Here is a 26,171-nt window from a genome sequence, read left to right on the forward strand (position 1 = left end):
GTCAATGGGATTTTCCCCCCTCACCCCAAAGTATTTTTGGAATGGAAAAATGTTCTCAAATATTCTCAAAAAGAAGCAGGAAAGGAAATCAAATGTAAGCATGCCTAATTGAATAGGTTAATTGAAGCACAAACAGTGACAACATTAGCTGTATTGGAAATGGGACCGGGGGGGGGGGGCAAAAAACAGAGGATTTTGGACTTGTCGACCTAAGAGCTTAAAAGCCCCATATACAAGAGCTTAATTCAGATACACCAAAACACATTTTACTTTTGCGGTATTACAAAAAGACAAAAGAAACAACCAATTTTATATGCACCTATCTGATTGGCCCTGACTCTGAGACCGCAAACCCCTTCAGCCTTAAAACCAGATTCTCCTTCCTTTCCTAAGATCAGCTTGCTTTCTGTTGGTCTTATTCTTGCAAGGAAGCCAACACCTCTCAACACAAAAAGAATGATATGCAGAATCCTTATTCTCAAATAATTTAGGTTGGCCTCTGATCTGAAGAACAAGATAAGAAAGGAAAAATGAAAAGAAGGGGGGACTGTTTATGAAAATGATAAAGAACTCACACCCTGAGAATGCAACCACATCTTGAAACCAAGTAACAACTTGTTAAAATTCTTTGTGCTCTCAAGACTGCACTGCTAGCCTTTGAAGATGCTCAATGAACACTTGCAGGCTCACATCATCTGTGAAGATCACATCTGATCCAGGGGCTACATCGTGTGCAGAGTTGTATGTGGCCGAGGGGTTCAACTTGGCAAGTAGAAATCTCGCCTGCAACAAAGATGCATGGATAGCAATAACAAGGAATACATTTCGTTAAAACCAGCCAAAATCATGGTCAGTGGTATGTAACTATGCACCAATGAAAATAACAGTTTAATACCAGGAGAAAAAATAATAAAGAATTTAATGCAGGCACATGCACATGCAACCATACACAGAACCATCTCAATTGCTACTGGTCTATACCAAGTAGCAGACAATATCATAAATTAAAGGATTGCCCTGGATTGTGGTTAAACCATGCCCCACATAAGAACCACACTTTTTTCTAAGGCCCCGCTCATTTTTCAGGAAGCCATTTACCTGGGTAAATGCGCTTACTTGGGTTAGTGCATTTACCTGTGATCTTTTGATCAAAAGTGTTTCCAAGGCAATTTAGTCCCATAATGTTTTGGCAACTTTCCCAAGGAGGCAAGTTACCCATCTGAGAAAAGCAATTAACTATGGAACCCACAGTTAAACAAAAAGCAAACATGGAATTGTTGGTCAACAGGAACCACTTTCCCATTGACCAACCCCCCCTACTGGAACAATGGAGGCGTAATTGAAATCTAATGATTATTTTGCACCAAACCAGTAAGTTATCCTACCTAGCCCATGTTCTTCAGTCCCAATAAAAATTTACCTTTGCAACTTGCCTTAAGCACCTCAGATCAAAAAAGCTGTCTCACGAATCTCAGGGACAAAAAAGACAACGGAAAAGGATTCTATCACAGGTTTTCATTTATGTCTGGAAAAAGGTTCTAGTCCAGATTTTGATTAATTACGGTTAAAGGTGCAACTTGGGTGGACCTGAGTTAAGCATTTGTTAATCTTGAAGAGGCCTGGAACAAAGGCCTGGAGCGCAAATTCTTTAAATCAGGTACCCAATTTGCAGTCGCAACCCTAAATTACTGGCAGGGAGAGCACTTGTCTTGAAGGATGCCTTCAATATAAAACTCACCTGGGAGCCATGCTGATCACAAACCACCAATCTTGGGACAGGGAACCGGTCCCGGATTATCATTTGGGCATCGTCACGAGGAGCCTGCAATAGCTGGGCAAAGGCCTGAAGAAAAGAAACAAACAAATTTAAGAAACTATTGGCTCAAAATGGGAAAAAATATGCAAAAAAGAAAGTTCCATCTGAGATGTAAAGGAAGGTATCTCTCTATAGACGTGTCAAGAGAAAGCAAAGTTCAAAGTGGCCATATTCTTACACCAGTTTCCACACCTACCCACCAAACAATTCAAGCTTGGTGTTAGAAGGGTATATCATAAAAATGGGTGAGCTTTTTTTACCCATGCGCTGGTAATGTACTTACAGCCAGGATAACCAATGATTCTTAGCCATTTGATTCTTAACTGGTTACAGATTCACTTCGTTTGAATTCAAATTTGCACTTTGTAATTCATAGTTAATACATAGGCGGAATAGCTATTAACTAGTATTTTGATTTCTCTCATCTGAAGTTCAATATTTTGTGGGGTGCAACAAATGGTGGAGTAGGGAAATTATGGGATATGACTTTTTTTTTTTTGAAAGAGATCTAATTTGACATTACATAGTAAGGAAATGCATGCAAGCAGATGTCTTGCACAAAATGGGTAGTTTTTTCATTTTCTACAATTATATTCGGTTCTTCTTATTTAATTGCTTGGATCAAGATTATATGAGAAATTCAAGGACAGACATCTTCTCCCTACCTTTTAGGTATTTTGTTTCTTAGATTTTTTAGTGCTTTTTTATTTTGTATTTCTTTTCTTCCTTTGAAATGTCACATATCAAATAAAGCAATATTTCTATTTGATATTCTCTTTCTAGTCATTGAGGTATGAAAGAGTTTTTTAATCAAATTCATACAAACCAACCAATCAATTCACATGTTGGATGCTAGGTGATTTTGCTTAGACATAATGTCTTTCACGTATAAGGTTTGCAGATGAGGCCCAAATAAAGAGCTCTATGACAACGAAAAAAGCAAACCTGGTGTTCTGGCTGATTCTGGTAGCCTGCATTTCGCCACTGAGCTATTGTCATTCCATGGAAAATGACTATACTGAAATAAGCATCCAGTAATAGTATTTGTTCGGATGATATAGAAGATACATCCAACAATGCAGGCTTAGGAAGTGAATGAAATGAATATGCAATCAATGATGGTTGAATCATGACCACAGTGTTCAGGATATTCTCCCGATTTAACAGCATACGGAAATAAGCAGTCTCATCTGGACTATTGTTAAAAACCTGCAATGTAGTAAGCTAAATCAATAAATAAAAGAAGGAAAAATTAAGCTTCTAGTCCTGAATATCATAATTGATTACCTGTACAAATTGTGACCGCCGCAGATTAAACATAAACTGTGGAAACAGTGAGAAACTAGGGTTCAATGTGAATGAAGCAGGATCATCCTTCCGATAATCACCAAATCTTGAACATAGACGGATGAGGGAACGATCCAACCATCGTGTTGCATCAAACTCTTCCTGAGGAATAAAACAGTATAAGAAACAAAGGACCAAAATAAATCATCGGACACAGCAAAATAATTTACATAATCAGATAAACCATGCCACTATTGCAGAAATCAAATAGGGGTATTTATGACAACAGATTACAAAACCCCACTTCCAAATTCCAATAACAAAATCTGTGAAAATTGGGAAGTACCTCCATCTCCATTTTCAAAGATGTCAATCTAGCTATTACAACTGCAGCAGTCTCTTGATCAAATCCATCAACTAATTCCTACACAAGTGATTAAATTACACGTCAGGCATTAGGTTTGCAATGTGTCTCCAGTAAAACTCAATTATGAAAACGAGAACCAATGATGGAGTTGAGGAGCAAACAAGATCTGAATACCAGTTGCCAATAGACCAAGAGATTGAAATTAAGACTTCCCCACAGGCAAGTTAAATGTTTTAAGAGTAGAAAGAAGCCAATTAACCAGAAAATTGTTATAAATAGTTAAACACATCAAATTTAGTGGAATGGCTTTGTAGTCTAAATCAGGAGCTTTTCAATGCACTCAGAACTTATGGTCCATTTGATGAAGGCTTTAGTAGATGAACTGAATAACTTGTTACTTTGTCTTTTAGTGGATAAATTAATTAAATAATAAAATAATAAAGGATATGGTTAGTAATCCAATTTAAACTTCAACCATTAAGGAGCCACGAACGTCCTTAATAATTTATTCACCAAAATACAAAGCAATAAATGATTCAGTTCAGCCACTAACGGCTGTTATCAAACAGCCATATAAAAGAGCTCTTATCGTCAGAGTTCAATCTAAGTATTTTACTTTGTCAACAATTATTAATTACTCCTCTGCTAACCTAAAAATAAATAATAGATAATTGCAGCAATAAGCAAACAGAAATATAATGTAATAAGGATGCCAAGATTTTTCATAAACTCCACAAAGGAAAGAACAAACCAGATCAAGAAAAGTGGATTTTAAGGAGCATATTAGCTAAAAAACCTAGTTTTAAACTTACTTATACTTAATACATGTAATTGCACATAAACATAGTATTTAAATATGCACATGCGAATAGAACCTCAACCCTAATATAACCTTCAAAACAACCCCACTATTTTGGTTTGGATTGGGCCATCCCAGACCAAATTGCACCCCGAGTCCAACAAAAGGTTTTTGTTTTTATTTTTTTGGTTAAAACTTGCTGCTTTGCTAACTTGATATGGAACATAGCAGCAGTGAGCCAACACAAATGTAACGCCATAAAGATTCCAAGTTTGGAGTGCATTAAACAAGGCAATGACTCAATAAAATCAATTTGTGTGAATATCAAGGTGGTACATTAATCCAGAAAAAAAAATTAAGGATTGTCTTGGACCGAACCTCTGCATTAGCAGCACTTTCCACCCATCTCCTTGTAACAGTTGTAACTCGGAACCGTGCTTGTCCTTCAGGGTTTTGGTAACTGCAAAGAAACAATTACAATCAAGTCAATAAACTGAAAACAAAATTAATTAGAGAAAATTATAAGGAGAGAAACCCCTTGATGGAATCTAGCTACTTACTTTGTTAGAAACTGTAAATATAACTGTGGATTTGAAACCCCTGGAGGGTTTGTGCGCTCACTTGGTGAAATGTCAAAGAAGACAGTCAAGCAAGTCCTCTTATCAAGGCCACACATTTTCCAGGATGTTGTATTCCCCTGACCAATGACAGTGTCGGCACAAGAAGGTCCTTTCTGCAAGACTTGACTTGCAAAAAAATTAGTATAAAAATGCCCAAAGAAAAGGTAACAAATACAGTTTATAGGAGAAAAAAAGTGGTTAAACGCCATGCCACATATGTTGTTTATAAATAACAGAAGATCATTTGGTAAAGTTTATGAGACAACCTTCTCCAAAGATGTGCATGGCCCAATAATTCCCTGTATCTTAATATCTTTTGAACAGTTGATCTCAAGACTCCCACTGCAAAGTAATATTAACAAGCATTAAATGAGTACATACAGATGAACAACCATATTAAAGCCAAATATTTTCCATCCTATTAGCATGGATATTAAAAGAACACAGTCAATTAAAAAAGGCTCATATGAACCATATATAGTCAGCCGGATATTAGATGGTAAGCAACTAAAAAAGCAAAAAATCTTGTTTTAGCTCTTTCATATCATGCACAATGAATGTGTAAGCTTACTAAGATATTGGCACAAATCACAATACCTTGGAAGTGTTTGGGAGCATTAATAGCAGGTTAGTGGAAAACTTTAGCAAAATATGGCACACATTACTACTGATGCTAGAACATCTTTTTGGATGAAGAAAAGGGATGTATATAGGTGGAAAGGGAATAAAAGATAAACAAAAGGAACCAACCTAAAGTTGGGGCAGACCAGGTAAACAACAATGGAACATTTTTGGACTGGCATAAGTGACTGGTTTGTGGTAATTCCATATAATGCCATATCCAAATTAAGTTCCATAATTGGATCTGATAACAAATATCACCAACTATATCTTCTCTCATATATAAAAAAAACTTGTAGTTGCACCATATCATTGTAATATTTTCCTTGCGGCTTAGGCTCCATCATTATAATTATGCAGGGGTAAAATGTACTGGCACACTCTTCCACATGGAAAGTCTCTGATGTTTGTTTCATCTAAGCTAATTTGGGCCATCTTCAAGAAGCAGTTCAAGATACTGTCTAATGGCAACCCTATCAGAATCACTTTAGAAGACCAATAAACAAGATTTTTTTAATTGTTAATAGATGTAACTTTATTGATACTGAGGTGAACTTTTTTAGTAAAACTCTACCCTCTAAGAATATCAGAAAGGTAATGATGAACAGAGTAGAAGCAATGTAAGCTGACAAAGTTAGTACTGATGTTTTAAAACACAGAGGTGTGACGCGAGGCCTTAAACTACCTAGAGGCATGAGGCGTAGTTCAGAACATAAGAGGTGTAAGCCTCCCGAACACAAGGAGGCATAAGCCTCCTTAAGAGTAGGGGTTCAGGAAGAAGAAGAGGAAAGGGGGATCTCAACTTTTCTTCTCTTTCTTTCTTTTTCTTTCCCTTCCCTTTTTTTTCCTTTCCTTTCCTTTCCATTTTTTCTTTTTTCTTTTTTCTTTTTTTTTTTCAGTCTTTTTATGTGAGGTGTGCATGAGGCGTACACCTCTAGCACGCCTCTGAAAAAAGCGCATGAGGCATACACCTCAAAGGTGTCAGTGCCTCTGGCATATACCTCGGGGCGTTTTGGGAGCACCTCACCTAGAGGTGTGCCTCCAGGCACACGCCTCCCACGCCTTTTAAAACACTGGGTAATATATACAAAAAAAAAACCCTCTGTGGTTCTAGTATCAATTCATTCCCAGTCCCGGATTTCCCCAATCTAAAGTACATTTCTTCACTCTCATCTGCACCAGATTATCTGTCAATAAACAAGAAATGTTAGGAGAATTATAAAAAAAAAGACATGTTTGGAGAAAAGAAAAGGGAAATGATTAAAATAAAATCAGCATCTAAATAGTCCATCAACCCATAATAATAGACCACTAAGTGCCAATTCCATGAAACTACAAGTACATAACAACCAAGAATGCAGCAATGAGCACAGAGACAAATTATTTGGCATCCACAAGGGTCCTCATCATTTTTACTGGCCTCCTAGGATACAGACATCTCCTTTAGGTACTGAGAGAGATCAGTATATAATTGCAGTAAAAGGGACTTGAGGAAGGACAAAAATTGACCCACTGATATCTGAATTTGGATATATTATATTACCATCGTTGGGAGTAAAATAATGGACCACATCAAATTATTTTACCACACCATTTTGAATCTCTACTTCCTATCCAAAACCAGAAATGTTCACCCTGTAAACCTTATGCTCATTTTACATCGAAAAGAAGCAAAATCTTGAACTTCACTTACCAAACACAAAGTTCATCATCATCATTATCTAAGGATTATCTAAACTGTATGGGGTTGGCTACATGAATCCTGTTTCACCAATCTGCCATATCCATTGTCAATTTTTTTTATCAGTAAACATGTATTTTATTAAAATTTAGGTTGTAAACAGTTTATACAACTTGGTGATGGGACTATTGATCCTCCTTAATCACTCTATTCTATCCCTCATTACAGTGCAGCCCAAAATAATTGCAGTCTCAATGCCCCTGTTTTGCTAAACCGTCAGCTAGCCCATTTACACTTCTTCGGACCCATTTAAATTCAGCCTCACCCTCCTTTGCAATCTTCTCTGCTTCCCTAATCACATGTTTAAACATCCATGGGGTATGGCTGTTGTTTGCTGCCCATGAAATTACTACTTTTGAATCCCCTTCCATTTCAACATGTCTATATCCTAGCTGTTTGGCTAGCTTTAACCCTTGTAGAAATGCCAATAGTTCAGCCTTGAGTGAGTTTCCGGTGCCAATCAGTCCTGAGAACATACCCAATATCCTCCTTTCAGAATTTCTTAATACTCCTCCTATTCTTGAGATGCCTGGATTTCCAAAGGAGCTCCCGCCAAAATTCATTTCTTATTGGGATGCGGGGGTATCCCGAAGGGCTTTGCTCACAACAACTTGGAAGGCTATCTTTGGCATTCTCCCTAAATTCCTAAGGTTTGTAAGGTACGATGCTTGTTCTGGAAACTCTATTCTTTTTTGGGAAGATACTTGGGTGAGCACTCAACCCCTAAAAGACCGTTTCCCTTCTCTCTATTCCATCTCCCTCTTTAAAAAGAAACCCATTTCTTGGTTCCTCCCCCCCCTCCTGGTTTGCCCTTTGGCTTTAAATTGGGATTTTGGGTTTTGGAGAGAGTTAAGGGATGAAAATTTTCATTGTGTCTCAGAGCTGTCGTTGCTTCTAGAATCGGTGTGCCAGGACACCACTAACCCGGACAAAAGAGTCTGGGCTCTAAACCCGGTTGGCTCTTTCACTTGCACATCTTTCTTTAAAGCCCTTTGCTCAAACCCTTCCCCTCAGATCTTCCCTGTTAAAGAGGTTTGGTCAAGGCCAATACCCCCCAAAGTAGCAGTGTTCTGTTGGGAAGCCTATTATGGTAAGATCAATACTGTGGAAAACTTGCAAAAGAAGAAACCTTTTTTGTGTCTGTCCCCAAATTGGTGCTTTATGTGTAAAGTGGAGGGTGAGGACTGTAACCATTTGCTGATATCGTGCTCCTTTGCTGCCAATATTTGGAACTGGGTTGTTTCTTTATTTGGGGGCAGGTGGAACTTGCCCTCTGAAGTAAAGCTGCTGTTCACTCCAGATGCTCTTGGGAGATCGACAAAAAGAGGGAAGATAATGTGGAAATGTATCAGAGCCGCCACCTTGTGGATTTTATGGGAGGAGAGAAATGCCATAATATTTTAAGAAAATGAAAGAAGTCTTGCTGAAGTCAAGGAATGTATAACAAAGACAATCTCATTGCTGAAATCTTCACAATTGTTGGCAGATTTCTCCTTTGATGATTTAAGGAGAAATTGGGAAACAGTGGCTTCTACAGTCTCCACTAAGAACAAATTACAAGTTGAATGGAAACCCCCACCGGATGGAGTGGTAAAATTGAACTTTGATGGCAGCTGCCAAGGTAACCCAGGGCCATCCGGAATTGGAGGAATTCTGAGAGATAAAGACAGCAATATGCTGTCTCTTTTCTCAGGACCAGTGGGTGAAGGTAATTCTGTAAGGGCAGAGCTACTAGCAGCGGTACAAGGTATACAATGGCTAGTCAATTAGGAGTGAACAATTTGTTAGTAGAAGGAGATTCCAAGGTAGTAGTGGACTGGCTGAATAGCCCAGACACAGTTTGTTGGGGCTACAGGGATCTGTTAAAGAAAGTTAAATGGATGACAAGAAATATGACTGTTAGGTTCAAGTGGGTTAGCAGATCAGCAAATGTAATGGCCGATTCTCTGGCCAAGCAAGGGGTGTCAAGGGGTGATCTGTTTTGGGCTACTTTGTAATTTGTATCTAAGGTTTGGGCATGTTTAGTGTTTATGATTCAGTCCTTGGGGGAGGTAACATCTCGTGCCTCTTCCTAGGCTGCTTGTATTTCTGATATTTATTTCAATAAAATTGCTCTCATTTATCAAAAAAAAAATCATTTCTTATTACATCCACCCAAGTCTTTTTCGGCCTGTTATCAAACATAAAGCTCTTGATATCGAGTTTTTTTCCTGACAGATGAAGTTTATTAAATAGAACCATATGACCAGCAGCTTGAATGCCTCAGAGTTGGACCATCAGATAAGCAATTTCCCAAACTCTCCTGATTTTATATTCGGGACCTAACTCCTAGAGCTAGTAGTGTATCTGTATTTGGCTTTTTGGAATAAGTTTGTATTTGGGGGAGAGTAGCAGTTGGCCTAGATCACTTTTCTGTTACTTTAGGGAGGTCCATGGTCCTCATTCACTTTGTATATCTTCAATCTAATATTCTTTTTTTACCGATGAAACTTATATTGTATTAAATTAAAATTTAAAATAAGTGAAAAACCATTACAAGTTTAATTTAATGACCATAACATCAGCCCAACAACCAGCATTATATTACAAAGATGCCCAAAACAATTGCCGCCTATCTACCCCTTGTTTAGCAAGGGAGTCAGCTAGCCCACTTGCACTTCTTCTAACCCACTTAAATTCAGCATTCAGCTCTCTTGCAGCCCTTTCTATTTCTTGAAAGCATTCTTGAGAGTCCATGGAATATGTCTGTTATTTCTTGCCCAACTGATGATAATTTTGGAATCCCCTTCCACCTCCACTTGTCTGAGGCCCAATTGCTTAGCTATCCTGAGACATTGTAGTAAAGCCAATATCTCAGCCTTAACAGAGTTAGCCACACCAATTGGCCAGAGTAAAAGGCCAGCAATCTGCCCCCCAAATTTCTAATTACCCCACCAATTCCTGCGATACCAGGATTGCCCAACGAGCTTCCATCAAAATTCAGTTTAACTTTACTACCTTGTGGGGGTATCAAGTCCATTATTATGCTGTCATTATTTCTAGAGGATTGTGCTATCTCCTTACAAGCTCTTAGAATATCAATCACTGTGAAATGTTGAAAGCATTTTATATTTTAATCCAGAATGCAACCTTCACTTTTATTGTCTCAATAACCTCCTCCACAGATCTACTTTTTCCATTGAAAATTTTGTTGTTCCTTTCCTCCCAGAGACCCAGACCACCCACACAGTTGCAGTCTTAGTAACTCCCCACATCAATCTTCCTCTGTTTTTTTTTTTTTTTTTTGATAAATCATCAGTCTTCCTCTTTTCTTTGATTGCCTTAGGAAGTTAGGCCTGAAAATGTCCGCCACCTCCTGGGGAGGGATCCACTTGCAGCTGAAAAGATCACAGAAAAACTCCCAGATAAGAGAGATAAAGGGACAGGAAATAAATAAGTGGGGTAGGGTTTCTCCACTTTTCCTAGACAACAAGCAAATATGGGAGAGAGGCAACAAAAAAGCCTTCTTTTCTGCAGCATGTCACAAGTGTGAACCTTTCCAAGGAAAGATTCAGAGCAGAAAGCTTGAACCTTAGGTGGGATAGGCTTAGGCCACACTTCTTTCACTTGGAAGTCCACCCCTTGTGAAACAGGCAAAGTTAAGGATTTGAAAAATGAGGAGCAAGTGAAAAGTCCATTAAATAATCTACTATTCTTTATCTACAAGTCTTCTTCTTATTTACCAATTAAATGAAAAAAGATTTGTACTCGGATAAAATATAACAGAAGCAGTAAAATATGAAAAAAAAAAAACAGCAAGCATAAATGGTCAGGCAATGAAATTATGTAAGGAGGTCTACTAAAAATGGAAAGGATACCTGTACTTGATTTAATATTTACCAATTCCTTCACAAGAAATTCCTTTATCATTTCATCAATATCTTAAATGTATAGTACTATAGTTTATCAGTGCAACAACATCAAAATAGTAACTCATTGAAACCTTGTCTCTAATATGAATAAGACTTTGTAACCAATCTCATTACAGAAATTCAAGGGTTCAAGTATAATTGAAATAAAAAACAGCACTGAAGTATGTGCAGAAACTTACTTGAATGAAAGGCCAAGGGCCTCTTCACCATTGTCAAAAATGCGTTTGAACGAGTCTTTAAATACAGGGTGCCCAAAACTTTCAGCTAAAACAACAAGCCCACCTGTCCTTTCAATGACAACTTTCATCTCTGCAACCCCAACCTGAAATCTCATTGTATTATAAAGGAAAAATGTGATTCCATATCACATTCATAAAGTAATATTTATATTTATTAAATAAAATTAGCAATCTCACTCCACTGAAGGAATTTTTTTACTACTAAACGCATAAAGCAAAATTAAACATTTAGAAAATAGTTAAAACCAAAACCATATGCAGCTTAATGCTTCTTATAGGCTCCTAAAACTACAAAACTTAACAGCACTTCCCAGCGTATCAATGTTGTCATACACGTGACAATGTCCTTGTCATACACGTGACAATGTTGTCAAAATCTTGCAATTTACGGTACAATTTATGATACAAATGCAACCATGATTTGAATCATGGATCCCAAGGGTTTGGCTTTAAATCTTATGTCTGAAATCCCTTTCTACAAAAACCTTACAATTTTTTAATCCTACAATTTGATCAAGGAAGAGGAGGGATATGGTGATAGATTCTGTCTCTGATACCATGGTTCAAAGTATTGATACACCGATACACACAAACAGCGTATCAGGTGTTTCAACACTCAATAACTTTTTTTTAGTTTTTTTCAAATTTGCTTCAAGGGATCCCTTATTTGGTCTTTCAAAGACATGCAAATATGATACAATATGCCCGATACAAGGTGTATTGTATCAAAATTTTAATCATTGCCTGATACATTTCAGACAGAGGAATCAAACACAGAACCTGTATTGGGCGTACCGTATCGTATCGGTGGCTTAACGACACAACCCTACAGGGGTCGTATCGGGGTCTGACCTGGTTCAGGGGGTAGACCAGCCTTAAACTGACCCCTCTGAACCGATTTCAAAGGAAAAAAAAAGGAGAGCAAGCTCTGATACAGGCCGATATGCCCCTACCGGCGTATTGGCCTGTACCAGTATTTGAAACCATGCCTGTAGGGAAAGGGTCCTATACAGGAACAAGGAGGATGATGTTGCAAGAGCATGAGGGTGATCAAAACCTTGAATGAGTGAGATCGTTAGAGAAATCAGTTATAGATCATGAAAGTAAGCTTCAGATAAGGAGGAAGAAGGATTAGAGGCATAAGAGAGTAATGATGATCAGAGCCTTGACCAAATGAGATCAGAATTTGCAAGGAAAATTATTCTGGAGTTGGAGAAGGACAAGGATAAGAAGGTTAGCATACTCACATTGTCATATAAGCACTACAATCAAATAGAAGCCAGTAGTTTGACATGAAAAGAATCGATTTATCTAATACATGAGAAGATGAAGTAGGTATTTGTGAAAATTACTTCTGAGGTTCATGTTAACCTCAGGGACTTGAAGAGGAGTCTAGTTGGTCGTTTTGTTAATTCTGATCCAGATGTGGAAGACGCTAGAGATTGGGCAGCAACTGTTTGGCACCCAAAAAAGGAACTGCAGGTAAGGAAACTAAATGCCAGCTTCTTCCTATTTACATTTGATAGCGTAGAGGAGGCAAATCTCACGCTGGAGAGAGAACAAAATGAGTTGCGATCTCCGGGTCTTAGAATCAGGAGGTGGTCTCCCTTGGTTGGTACTACAAGAGACGTGGGTCCGTCAAGTTTGGTCTAGATCATTGTTTTCAGAATTCCACTACATTTCTGGAGTCTGCCTACTTTCAAGGCGGTAGAGGATGCGTGTGGTAGAGTCAGATTTGCTGATGCAAAAACGAACTCATGGCGAAATTAGTGCGCTGCACGAATTCTGGTCAAAGTTGCAGAGATTCAGCTGGTGCCAACAGTGTTATCACTTTATTTCTCTAGGCAGAGATATGAGCTAAGACTTGTAGTTGCAGGTTCTTACACTCTAAGATGGATGAACAATCTCGAAGAGCAAAAGAAGCCTAGTCAGAAGAATTTTTAGTCGCCTGGTGAATCGACTGAGTAGACAAACAGACAGGAAATAGAAGGGCAGAGGTAGATGAAGAGGGTATTTCTGGTAATTTAGGAATTTTTAAGGAAGTTGGCTTGAGGGATCATAGTGAAGGCGGAGGCAGTCAGATCTCGAAGAGATTGGAGGAGGGTGCGTCCAGCTGAAGTCGGTCAATTTAAATCAAAGGGAGGGCTCAATTATCTTAATGGCTGGTGGACCTGGAGAGAAGAATGGGGAAACGGGGCACATGGACGGCCTTAAGGACAAAATTTCAGCAGATTTTGAAGAGCCACATAAGCTTGTTTTAGGTCCAATGGAGAATTGAGTAGGACCTGTTTGATTACTGTCTTTAATGATAGCTGGAAGTTTACTCAACTTAGGAAGGATAAAGAAGATAAGAGAAAGGTTTTAGGCTTTAAGAGATCAAACTTTAAAAGGTGTGGAACGTTGGATAGGAGAGAGCCAAGCATGGAGTTAGAAAAAGAAGAGAGGAAAGTTGGGTTTGGGTGATAGTCGAGTTTGATAGGATAAGAAAAGGGATCGTTGGGAGGAACAGTGACGAAACTTGGTGATCATCAGTGTTCTTCAGTGGATGGTAATACTAGCTCTTGCTCTCAAGTGGTTAAAGAATTTGTGGTGGTTTGCATATCTTCTGTGCCTGAGGTGGACACTGCGGTTTCTCAAGAAATCAATGGTGACTCTGGATTAGCAGCTCCATTGGCTTCTGAGGCAGTCCTCTCTGCTGAGATTGAGAGGCTGGTAGAGGGGGAGAAGAAAGTTGGAGAAGGGTTTGTTGATGCCGATGCTAAGATTAAGGGAGAAGCTGAGACTAGAGGGAAAGGGGCCTTAGTTGTTGGCGGCAACAATGGTGATCAAGACGAGAGACATGAAGATGATCATTTTTCTTTTTGAGAGTTGAAGGCTGGAAGATTGGGAGTCGACTTGGGTAGGAGCAAGGCTGAAGAGGGGGAGTCAGATATTGGAGCAATTAGTAAGAAATCGTGTTGCTAAAAAACCCTAATATTGTGCATGTGACGAAGATTTTTCTAAACTGAAGCTTGGTCTGGCTGGAGCAGGACCTACAAAAAACTATAAATGGGTTTATAGGAGAAAGGGTAACAGAGGAAGTTCAACATCCGGAATGATTTGTGGGGGGGGGGGGGGAATGCTGCAGGCTCATCCATTGGGAACGAAGCAACGAGACAACAAAGTAACTAAGTAAGTGCCAATGGTCTTGATTCTAGTCCGAGCATGTTGAAGCAAAGTAACGATAATAAGGTCAGTGTTTCAGGATGTGTGTCCATCCAGGATAGAGAAGTCACGATTGGTAAAAGTCTGGGTTTATTTTTTGGGGAGATGAAGAATTTGCTAGAAGGGCATTTGAAGAGTTTGAAAGAAGAAGACAGGAAGAGAAGTTGAATAAAAAAGTTCATGGGGTAGGAGGTGAGGCTTGAGACGAGGATGTTTCAAACCAGGAGGATGAGATTGTGGATGAAGACTGAGGCTTCGGTTCTCTAAAAACAGTGATTGAACTTTTGTTTGGCTTTTTATGCCTTTGGTCATCGTTTGAGCTTTTGATGTGCCTTTTGTCTGTAAGTTGTGGGGTGCCTGATTCTGTTATGGGGCTTTTGAGGTCTGTCTGTTGGGTCTTATTCTTATGATTGTGTTTTTCTCTCGGGTGATATCTTATCACCTGTCTGCTGTATTTCTTTTTCTGTTTTAATGAAATTCCCATTATCCTTCAATAAAATAATAAGGTTAGTTGAGATAGAAACAAGAAAAAGAGGTGAATGGAAAAGATTGGATTTTTTATCAGTGAATATTATATTTACCTCTTTTCAAAAAAAAGAAAAAAAAAACGAAAACGAAAAAGATTTTGGCTATAGAAGGCACTGAAAAGGGGATGATGGGAGATAAAAAGGTTTTAGATGGTTTAAGGGTCAATTGGGGATTTTTTGGGGGCGATGATCCTTTAGAGGTTTTGGGTGAGTTGTCATCACTTGGCGATTTCTGTTGCCATTTTGTTTTTAATAAAATTTCTTTTTTATTTATTATAAAAAAATAATTCAATTAAGAATTAGTTCTCTATTTTGTCTATTTTTGGTTTTCATAAAACCAAAAACCGAATTTATGTTCCATAATAGACTAAAGAGCCATCTTCAGGATTAAAAGGCTTGAAATTTTCACTCCTCAAGGAATTTTTTTACAAGATTTTGCAATGAAAGTTTTGTGGGCTTAGTGCAAGGTGCCTCCTATACTAGAAAGCTATTATCCATATAGCCATATGGGGATCAAGAGAGGGAAGGAACAGGGACATCCTTGACAACTGAAAATCATCACTTTATTCTCCCCGAGTTCATGGATACTAGCATCATTGATAATGACAAAAGGAAGAATGTGGCGGAGATTCGCTGGCCATCCCCTATCCTCCCATTAATAAGCAATCGTTCACTTTGAATAATTTGTTTGGGAGGGTTAAGTTTCATTTAATTTTTTGGAAATAAAATAAAACTTATAAAGGAAAAAAAAAGAATATACAAGAAAGGGAACCAATTGTCACCCGAAAGAGCAAAAAGAAGCCCTAACCCAAGAATCAACCCAACACCAATCCTCAACAACTACAAACCAACAACCAAAAAACCCAAAGACAAACAGACATCCAGCCCCCAGCAAACAATCAAAACAAACAGAGCAAAAACACAAGACTCCAACAGATCACCACTCAAAGATGACCCTAGCTTACCTCACACTGTCAACAGGTTAAAGACGATCACCTTTTCTTCTCCTGTTAGTTTTCTTTACTTTCTTAACTTCCTGACAGGACTGACCCCAAATAAACCCCCTTTCTGTCTAGCAAACATTTTCAAGACCTAACAGTTTGATGAAACTTCCCGTTTTTGAAACATCTTACTGCAGTAGTAGTCCTTCATAAAATCCTTCTGGCATAGCATTGATTCTTGCTAATTCCAACACCGCCCTCCTTAAAACATTCAATTTAACGGTAGATTCAACAGGAAGCCCAAGACATATAGGATTATAGGGGTATTCTCAAACAGTGTGAGATTTTCTCGGGCATTTAGAGGTCAAATATGCAATGTGGAATCAACCGAAGCTGAGGTGTTTTTAAAAACCTTATTAGCTCAATTGGTTAGAGCATTATGTTATTAAACTAAGGTTGTAGTCATACATGTTCATATCCAACAGGCTAAACTCTTTAAAACTCTAAACCTCATGTATAAAACCTGCAATATAATAAATTCCCCATTCAACATCAAATTCAAGGTTAATTCACTATAGGAGCAAGCAAGGTAAGGTGCGCACGCATACACACACACACACACACAAAATGAGCCTCGTCTTTGAGCCTAGGCATACCTTTTAAAACACTATGTGATTTTGCAATCATATAAGTGAAAGAAAAAAATATGTTTAGCATCTGAAGTGAAAATCTTGTCAAAATTTTACCTTGATAGCCTCTAGAAACATTTCGCACTAGAATACAATAAGGTTGGAGATTTGGATAACTTACCAAGTGTCACATGAATTGAGAAGAAATGATAATATAACCGTTTTTCAATGTTAAGTTTTAATTTCCATTAAGTTTTCTAGTAAGATTGATGTTCTGTCAGTTTTAAGCATTAAAAATCTTTTAAATGAGCCCCTCCTTCCTCTTTCCCATCAAGTAGGATCTGGATTTCTTCAGTTCCTTTGAGAATAACCTTTTTTCCTTGTGGGAGGCAGCTTGTGGCAGGATAAATACTTGTGATAGCTTGCAGAAGAAAATACTAGGCAGTGGTGCACCTCTCCTTATATCTGCATTATGTGCTTCAAAAATAAATTAACTATTAGACACCTCTTGGTAAATTTCCTGTGGTGTATGGGAATTTCTTTGGGACTTGATTTATGAAGGCAACCTCTCTTGGGCCCCTCCTAATACAGTTGGTGAGTTTATCTTGATATGGAGACTTAATCAGGAATTCGTTAGAGATCCTACAGTCTTCTCCTTTTGGCCCTCAGCTTCCCATTTCCCCAAGGCCTGATTGCGCTTACACTCTGAGATTCAATGGCAGATTAAGAAGAGCCTCTGAATCTCCTCTGATGGCATGAATTGGGGGACTTATTTACAAGCCAAGCCAGAGGGGGTTATTTCTTGGATGTTCAGTGGCCCTGTTTCGGCCCAAGATGCTTCTGAGGCTGAGATTCAAGCTCTTTTGTTGGTTTTACGGTCAGCTAAAGCTCTACAGGCGGAGTCTTTACTGATGGAAGGAGATTCTAGAATCACCATTGGGTGAGCCATAAGGAAAAGTGAAGGCCCTTGGAGGATCACCCATTTCTTGCAAGAAATTTTTTATTTCTCTGTTTACCTCCATTGCAGTTTCAGATGGATCCCTAGGAACTTCAATGTTGTGGCTGATGCTGTAGCTAAAAGTGGGCTGGGAAAGAATTTGATGTATAGTGGAAATATGTTTCCTATTTCTTGAGAGGGCCTTGGTTTTTTTTGTTAGCCCTGTTTTCTCATGTACACCCTTCCCTTCCTTTTTGAATAAAAGTTACCTTCTCAAAAAAAAAAAAAAACTTTTAAATGAAATTTTAAGAACCTAGGGGTGACAGGAATTTGGATGGAAATTTTAAGTTGACAAATCTAATCTGATAATGTCATTTTGAACCTAAGATGCTTTAGGCCACTATATATGTCTATTAATTCAAAGAGTCGTGAGGAATTGTTAAAGTTAAATATGGCCTTGATCATGAATGTTGGTGCAAGTCTTGGAGAGGAGTATAGCAGATTAATTACAACTAAATATCAAAAGAGATAGAGATAACTCATATTCAGGTCTATGTCTATATGGAAGCTTAAGCAAAAACATTGTAGGAAGTCGCCCTGGAGAGGAAAAGGACTAAGCCCAAACCTGATCAAGTGCAGAAGCAAAAAGATCTAAAACATGGCCCTGGCTAACAAGCTGCTTGGCAAGACCATCATAAAATTTTACAGCTTTATGGAAATGAGCTGCTGCATCCTTATCAAGATCTTTATGAGAACGTACTGGTTCCGACAGATCTTTTGACACAATCTGCAAATAACACATTATTGATACCTAAATACTTTCCACAAGTACAAAAAAAAAGTCTCCAGAAAATACAGCAGCAAAGAACCTTAATGATGAAGTAATTCAACAACATGATGCGTACAACTGAATGTTTATATTAAAAATCAAGCTTATTCGACAATAGAAAGAATCTATGATGATACAAAATAATTCAATAACTTGATAATTAAATGCTATCTAATCTTATTGATTTCTTTAGCTAGGCAAGCTGTTAGATGGGACTTACTTGACGCTGGCTCTTGATTCTATATATATGCAGTGGATGGAATGCACCAAGTCAGTATTTTTAAAAGCGCAAGGGGCAATTTGCACCCAAGGCACGCACCTTTTCGAAACATGGGGCAAAAATACAAAAAAAAAGGCAAATTTCTCAAAACAATGCCAAAATAATCAAAAAAATTAATAAAAAATATAAAGTTAAATTTCCAAAAACCTATTATCTAAAATAAAAATGTAAAGCATATTCGAATTAAAATTTAAAAATAAAATCAAATTGCAAACATATAAAACATTTTCAAGCATGTAAAATCAACAATCTCTTTTTCTTCAATTGCATTGCTTCTTTATTTTTCTTTTGATAAACCAGGAAAGAAGGGGCTACACAAAATGGGGGGGGGTAGAACGTCCCTAGAAATCAAAACAACTGATAACACTTGAAGCTCTAGGAATGAAAGAACCAGATATAGAGGTGAGCATTCGGTTTAATCGGTTACAAACTGAACCACATAAATCGAAATAAAAAAATGAAAACTGAAACCGAATTACAATAAAACCAAAATAACCGAACCAAAATTTCCGAGTCGGTTTTCGGTTAAAAACCGAATTTAATTAATATATATTATGAAAATGAATTCCATTATAATACATTATATATAAATATTAATATATAAGTATATAGCATATTATATATTAAATGTTATATATTGTATATTATTTATTACATATTATATAAAAAACTTTGGTTAATTCGGTTTTTTTGGTTAACCGAATTTCTAAATCTGAAAACCGAAAACCAAAATTCCTAAAAACCGAATTACCCAAAAACCGAAATTTTCGGTTCAGTATTTCGGTTTAACCGAATAATGCTCACCCTAACCAGATATATCATTTGAGTGTGCATAGTTAGCTAACCAGTCCACAGCTATGTTGCCTTCACCCTACAGCGTCTCGAGCAAATACTTTCCAGTCACCACCCCCAATTGCATTACTTCAAATAGCTATTGTGATGTAAAATATCTTGAATTCCTAAGTCTAATTTCTGCGAGCCATCTTTGTACCAAGCCCCTAAAGGCAAGCCCAAAGAAATCCATATTACAGTCTTAAATTCTTAATCCTTACACAAAAAAAAATGATGATTTTATAATTTTACTTGGGCTTGTGGTGGAAGGATTTCTTTGGGCTTGCCTCAAGGGGCTTGGTCGGGGGTCCGGGGACAGAGCCCCAGACCCAGCTGTTAGGTTCAAAGAAGAACAAAAAGTGCAAAAATTAAAAAGAAAAAAAAAGGTTCACGCTTGGGCTGAAGCACAAGGCACACCAAGCACTCGCCTTTTAAAAGTGCTACGCCTGAGGCCTAGGCAAGGTGCATACCTTAAAATGTGCCTCGCCTGAGCGCTTAGGCACACCTTTTAAACCACTACTCCAAGTAGCTTTCATGTTGGGTAATCTCATGATAGCAAAGCTCTTCAATATATTTCAATAATTTGAGGTTACCATACATTTCTTAACCTTCCAATAAAGACATCAAATCTAAGTTTACCAAAGTAATCTCAGCTTACCATATTGAGATAGGCAAGTGAACAAAGGAACTATTTGTTTTATTTTCCTTTACTTTTTCAGTTTTTTTTAATTAAGCAATATATTCAGTAAACATGTACATGAAATACCAGTCTTTTCTGGTCAACGTGAATAATGCATGAATCACTTCACTTTTGATAGCTTACTTTCTGGCCCGCTTCTTCCAACTAGCTGCCGTAATGAAATAACATTACAACATTACAACATAACAAATAGAAGAGGATGCTGTGAACATCCCCCCATAGTTAAAGATACTATTGTTATGCTGTGAACATAACAAATTGAACTCAACAAAAGTTTATCTGTTATGTTTAAAAAAGTGGGGCTGAGAAAGCCTGCTATACAAAATAAACTGAGCAATGTGGGAGATGGGGCTAGAGTGAGATTTTAGGAAGACAATTGGAGTGGGGTTGGGAAGCTGTGTGACCTATGCCTAAGACTGTATAGGTTGGCTGAACAGCAGGTGTCAATTGCCCACTGCTATGAAGTTAGAGGTGATCAGGTGGTATGGAGTCCCAAATTCAGAAGGCCTCTGCTTGATTGAGAGGTGGAGTGTATCTTACTGCTTGACAAATTAGAGCAGACCAGAATTTCTACATCATCCGGCAATGGTTTGTGGTGGAGGAGTGTAGAGATGGAAAATTCTCGGTGAAGCCAATTATCAAAAAAAAAAATCTCGGTGAAGCCCTTCTACCAGGCTCTGATCAAAGAAGATATAGCTGCTGATCGGAGTTTGGGGAATCTGGTTCCGCCAAGAGTTGAAGCATTTGCTTGGCTAGTTGCGTTGGACAGTATTCTCACAACAGATCATTTGAAGTGCAGAGATTTCAGTTTCAGCATCTAACTACTGTTACTTATATGCAAGACAGATGAGGAAACTGCTCATCACTTGTTCTTCTCATGCAAAGTGGTAAACTTCATCTAGAAGTTTTACTCTTTCCTCTTTGGGGTTCCTGTCTTCCAGCGTTCCTCAATAGCAGAGATCCTCTTTTCCTGGCCAAGGTTCAGAGGAAGTAAGAAAGCCAGAGTCATCTAGAGCTGCATCCCATTTGCAGTTTGTTGGACATTATGGTGCGAAAGGAACAGAAGCCGCTTTGAGGTAAGGAAAAGGACATTGAAATGGTAGTGGCTTTGATTGGAAAGCTCGTCACAAGCTGGGTCCTGACTCTTCCAGAATTTGAGCACATCAACAGTTCAGGTTTGGTGGAAAATTTTTGGGATATTCTTGAGATTCAAGCCTGTAATGTGAATCGTTTTCATTTGGATTAAGTGATCTGGTGTGTCACCTTGACACCCAATCAGAATGTACTCTCTTTTTATTTTTAATAACATATATATAATTTACATGTCAGCTCCCAAAAGTAAATGCAGCATTAAATCTTGCCCATAACAACATTAACCATTTATTGCTTCTGCTCAAAATTCCAGTTGTTTCTTTCCTTTTAAATCAACTTTTGGGAAAGGGTGTGAAGTTCCACAAGATGTTTCCTTTCTTTCTCAAAACTCTAACAGGCCATGCATTGGCAAATGATAAGTCCTACCCACCACCAGCCAAATAATTTAATAAGGAAATACCAATAACATATATCGTGGAAGAAGGGGCAACTAATAAGAAGGTGATCAACAGATTCATCAAACATGCCACATGGAGTACAGAAATTGTGAAGATACCAACTTCTGAAATATCAACTAAACCATGGCCAGGATTTTACCTAAACATGCAACCCCAATCACATAAAGAAACTGACCCTTGGGGGGTATTAGGATTCCCACAACTAGAGCCAAGGGAATGGAGGGTATGGTCCATTAACGAGAGGAAAAAGGATTCAATGGATAACAAACCATTCAGGTCAAGATCTCAAATTCTTCTTCACTCATATACTAGCCTGAAAAATAAAAAAATAAAATAAAATAAATCCCTTGCATTTGGACTAATAGTTCTACAAGCACAAGAACCCACATTTGTCTTCACAATCTGACTTGACAAAAATCCCTTGGATTTGGGCAGATAGTTCTACAAGCATATCAGCCTCCCAACCATTAATTTTCGTACACAATTGAGGTACCAACATTTTATAATCCTAAATGATAAAGTGTTTGGCTTGACATGTTCCATCAGTCTTAAGGCTTTTTGGCGTATTGCTCAAGCATGTAACAAGCAAAAAGGGCTACCTGGAGTAGAGTGAAAGCCATCACAGAAAGGACTACCTGGAAAAAAGAGTGAAAGCCACCAAAGGGAAAGAGCTACCTGCTACCTAGGGGTGCAACTTGGGTGGGTCCAACCCGAGCCCGACCAGACCTGAAATTTTGCACTGGTTGGGCCTGAATTTTTGAGCTGTGAACTGGGCCTGAACCAGAAAACTCAAACCCAACCTAAACTTGGGTTACACTTGGGTTGAAGCCTCGGGTAGCCCGACCCAACCCAAGCTCGCCTGAAAAAATACATACATATGTGTATTATTCATATAAAAGTATCTTTTTTTCTAATTATGCACATATGTGTATATGTATATTGTATAAAGTATGTATATGTACATTTGTAAATGAAATTTGTACATATTTTAAATTAATTATACTCTTAATTTGGGCCATAAAGCCCAATAAAAGATGACTACATAAATATATATATATATACAAATTCTTTCAAACCCAACTAACCTGACCTGGCCCAGCCCAACCCGATTTGTGTGGAGTTAAGCTCAAGTTGGGCGTGGGTTGTTAAACTTGGGGTTAACCTGAGGCTGGGCCAGGGCCAGGCCCAAGCCAAGGTTTGCACCTTTAGGGTTGGGCTTGGGTTGACCTTCAACCTAATCCAACCTGCCCGAGTTGCACCCCTACTACCACCAGAGTGTAAGCCGTCGTAGAAAGGGCTACCTACCGCCAAAGTGAGAGCCGTCATGAAAAGGGCTTACCTTCCGCTAGAGTGAGAAGCGCGGTAGTGTGTTACGGTCCTAAATGTTTGAAGTGCTTGGCATGAAGCGTTCCATCAGTCTTAAGGCTTTTGGTGTATTGGCTGAGCACATAACACAACACTACCATCTTAGCAACCAACTCATACCAATTAGCAATGGTAACATTCTTCTCCATTGCCTAATTAGATGCAACCCCACAACCACCACACACACACACACCATCTATCTTCCCAAAATCACACCTGATTTCCCCAAACATCAAATGACACATCCTTGGAGAAATCTAATGAACAATTATGCCTAGCCAAAGAATGCAATATCATATGGATCAGATGCTTGAAAGGACTGCCAATAGTGATACCGAAGCTGATCACATCCATACTTGCTTAAAGCTACAATAGCATAAAGGGCTAGAACCTTCAAATCGCAAATTTGCAATTTAGCAAGAAGTTCCTTGGTCACTAACCAAAAGGATTATATCCCAAGCCCCCCTTTCTCCTTTACCATGCATATATGCTCCCAATTCACCAGATGGTATTGCTTTTTCTCTTCAAACCCATCCTACAAGAAAACCCATTCCCTCTTCTCCAACATCTTACCCATGGAGGCTGGGAAGGAAAATAAAGGCAAAAAGTGGAAGATTAGATCAGGAAGATTTTATTAATATCAACTTGTCGTCATTAGAAAGGTAAGCCTTCCTCAAAATTGCCAGCTTTCTCCCAAAGCACTCAACTACCAGGTCCCATATAGCCTCAGACCTGTGACTAACATCAAAGGAAGGCCCCAAATATGGAGGCGGGGGCATATGGCACCAAACTTACAAATTAAGGCATCAAACTTACAAAGGAAGACCCCAAACCGGAGTTAGCATTGTACACAAACATTGGAAGATTGCATTAAAATGCAAATTCATGGATACAAATTCTTAGCTGAGAATAAAAAGAGAACAAAAACGTTGTTATCTTTCATTTGATCCCTGTTCAAACACAAGCTTACTGTCGCTAAAGGTGGGTAACAACATAATGAGCGAAACCCAACAACGAGGCATTTTCAGATCCATGGGGAACATCACTTAATCCGTCAAAGGAATTTATTAGTAAAAAGATGGGTAAGCAATCTTACCGTTCCTGGGCCTTCCGTGCATGGACCACCCACCATAGCTACAATACGAGCACCAGTGCCAGGCGAGCAAGCCGCCAGTAGGCCTGCAGCAACGCTTAGAGCTACACCTGTGCAGCGTAACGCCCTATTACCAGGTTGAACCGGCCATTGATCTGTTTGCAACTCATCTAGTAGCTGAGGTTTCATGAGAGATTAGAAAAAGAAATGTCAATTTTCATATTTTTCAATAGATGGATCAACTTTCCCTGAAGAAATTCTCAGTCCCCCAGATCTCAAAAATAAAATAACAGATCTAGAACAACGAGTAGATCAATAAGAAACAAAAGAAAACTAAGTGACAACAAAACTAACCGTATCAAGAGTATATTCGCATTCTGAAGCGGGAAGCAGAAATCGATTAACTCCGGAATTGGGCATTACATTTTGGACGGCCTTCGGATACCCAGGGGCGGCCCTCTGCGGCGCAGTACTAAGGCCCAATTGATCCAATACCTGCTCTTTAGAGATCTCCTTGCTACCACGAAAGACGTAAACCTTGGTGAGATCCGAGAACCCAAGCTCGTGAACCTGAACCTGCGTTCCAAACGAAATGAACCCAACAAGAGCGTTCTCGGGCAACAATCCAATTGCCTGCTTGAGCGCGGATTTGACAAACCCTAGCTCCTCCTCAATGACACAGGTGTCGAGAACGAAGAGGAATACATGAGAGAGAGGCGGCGGAGCCGGGACAGCAGGGTTCTCAGGGACAACGTACTCGACGGTGGTGTACTGCGGATACAGCTCGGCGGGGACATTGGTCTCAGAGATCATGGAGTAATGGGGCGGGAAATGGTTGCGCTGGAAGCAGAAGGGGCAGATCCATATTTTGGCGGTAAAATCGACGCGGCAGTACGGGTTGAGGACGCAAGCGCAGGTCTTGCATCGGAGGGGGAGGTACGGGAGGGTGGGGATGTCGGGGTGGGGTCGGATCGGAGAGATCGCAGCGGCGAGCGGGATCACGCACTTGCTGGCTTCCACCTTCGTTCTCGGCCACGCGTTCCATGTCATCCGTACTCCATCGATTCCCTCCGGGTCTGACGCTGCCATCTCCGACATCTCTCTCTTCTTCCCTTCTTCTCTGCTTTTCCCAAACGTTGTAATCAGAACAAATTGGGGATTTAGGGTTTTCCTTTTCGTTTTTTTTTTTTTTTGATTTTCTTAATTTCTTTCTCTTTTTCGGTTTTTTCCCGGGTTTCAGACAGAGACGGGGGAGCGAGGGGCGACCCCTTGACGGAGACGGGGAAGGGGTCACCACCACCGGTTAAGCCTAAGAAAATCAAGGAGGTAAGAGAGAATGAAATGGAGATTTTTGCATGCTTTGGCTATATATGATTGCCTCCTGTACGTATCGGTATCGATTGCATTGGATCATTGTATGGCTCCGTGCTTCTTTTCTTTTTCTCGGTTAATAATTAATAATTAATCTTCTGTTTTCTGTTTTCAGGAGAGACGAGAGTAGCAGTTTCCATCTTTAATTTCTTGTTTATTTTTTAACGGTTTGAACCACAGCTTTGACCTTGGGTTGGTCACGATAATCTACGGTTCTTATTGAAAGATAAAATGGTGTTTGATTTACATTAACATCTGGGATTTGATTTGGGTGTAGTTGGTTCGGCATGCGTGTTCTCCGCTACTATTAGAGTAGAACGTCCTCATGCAACTCTTCGAAGCTTCGCCCTACAGACAAGAGACAATCACATTGGCTCAGGTGCTTACGAGGAGCATTGCTCGGTTGCTCTGTTCGACTATGATACCGAAAAGATACGATACCAAACATTTAACCAATGAACCGGTATAAGGTAACCAATCAGGTGGTGGTAGCCAGGCAGATCACTGGAAAAA

At 39.0% G+C, this 26,171-nt stretch overlaps 1 protein-coding gene across 1 annotated transcript; it reads right to left on the reverse strand.

Annotated features, from left to right (window-relative positions):
- Positions 1-84: 84 nt before the first annotated feature.
- On the reverse strand, positions 85-25,750 carry LOC104606673 (protein transport protein SEC23 E-like). The gene is made up of 12 exons (XM_010271992.3): positions 24,642-25,750; positions 24,291-24,464; positions 18,265-18,426; positions 11,342-11,484; positions 5,156-5,231; positions 4,830-5,002; positions 4,648-4,729; positions 3,450-3,527; positions 3,104-3,265; positions 2,762-3,025; positions 1,739-1,843; positions 85-783 (listed from the first exon to the last, which is right to left on the reverse strand). The coding sequence occupies exons 1-12, from the start codon at positions 25,383-25,385 to the stop codon at positions 637-639; spliced, it is 2,310 nt and encodes a 769-aa protein (XP_010270294.1). The 5' UTR covers positions 25,386-25,750; the 3' UTR covers positions 85-636.
- Between the last annotated feature and the right edge of the window lie 421 nt (positions 25,751-26,171).

Source organism: Nelumbo nucifera, chromosome 5 (assembly GCF_055504915.1).
Source record: "Nelumbo nucifera cultivar China Antique chromosome 5, China Antique-T2T, whole genome shotgun sequence".
NCBI classification, from domain to species: domain Eukaryota; kingdom Viridiplantae; phylum Streptophyta; class Magnoliopsida; order Proteales; family Nelumbonaceae; genus Nelumbo; species Nelumbo nucifera.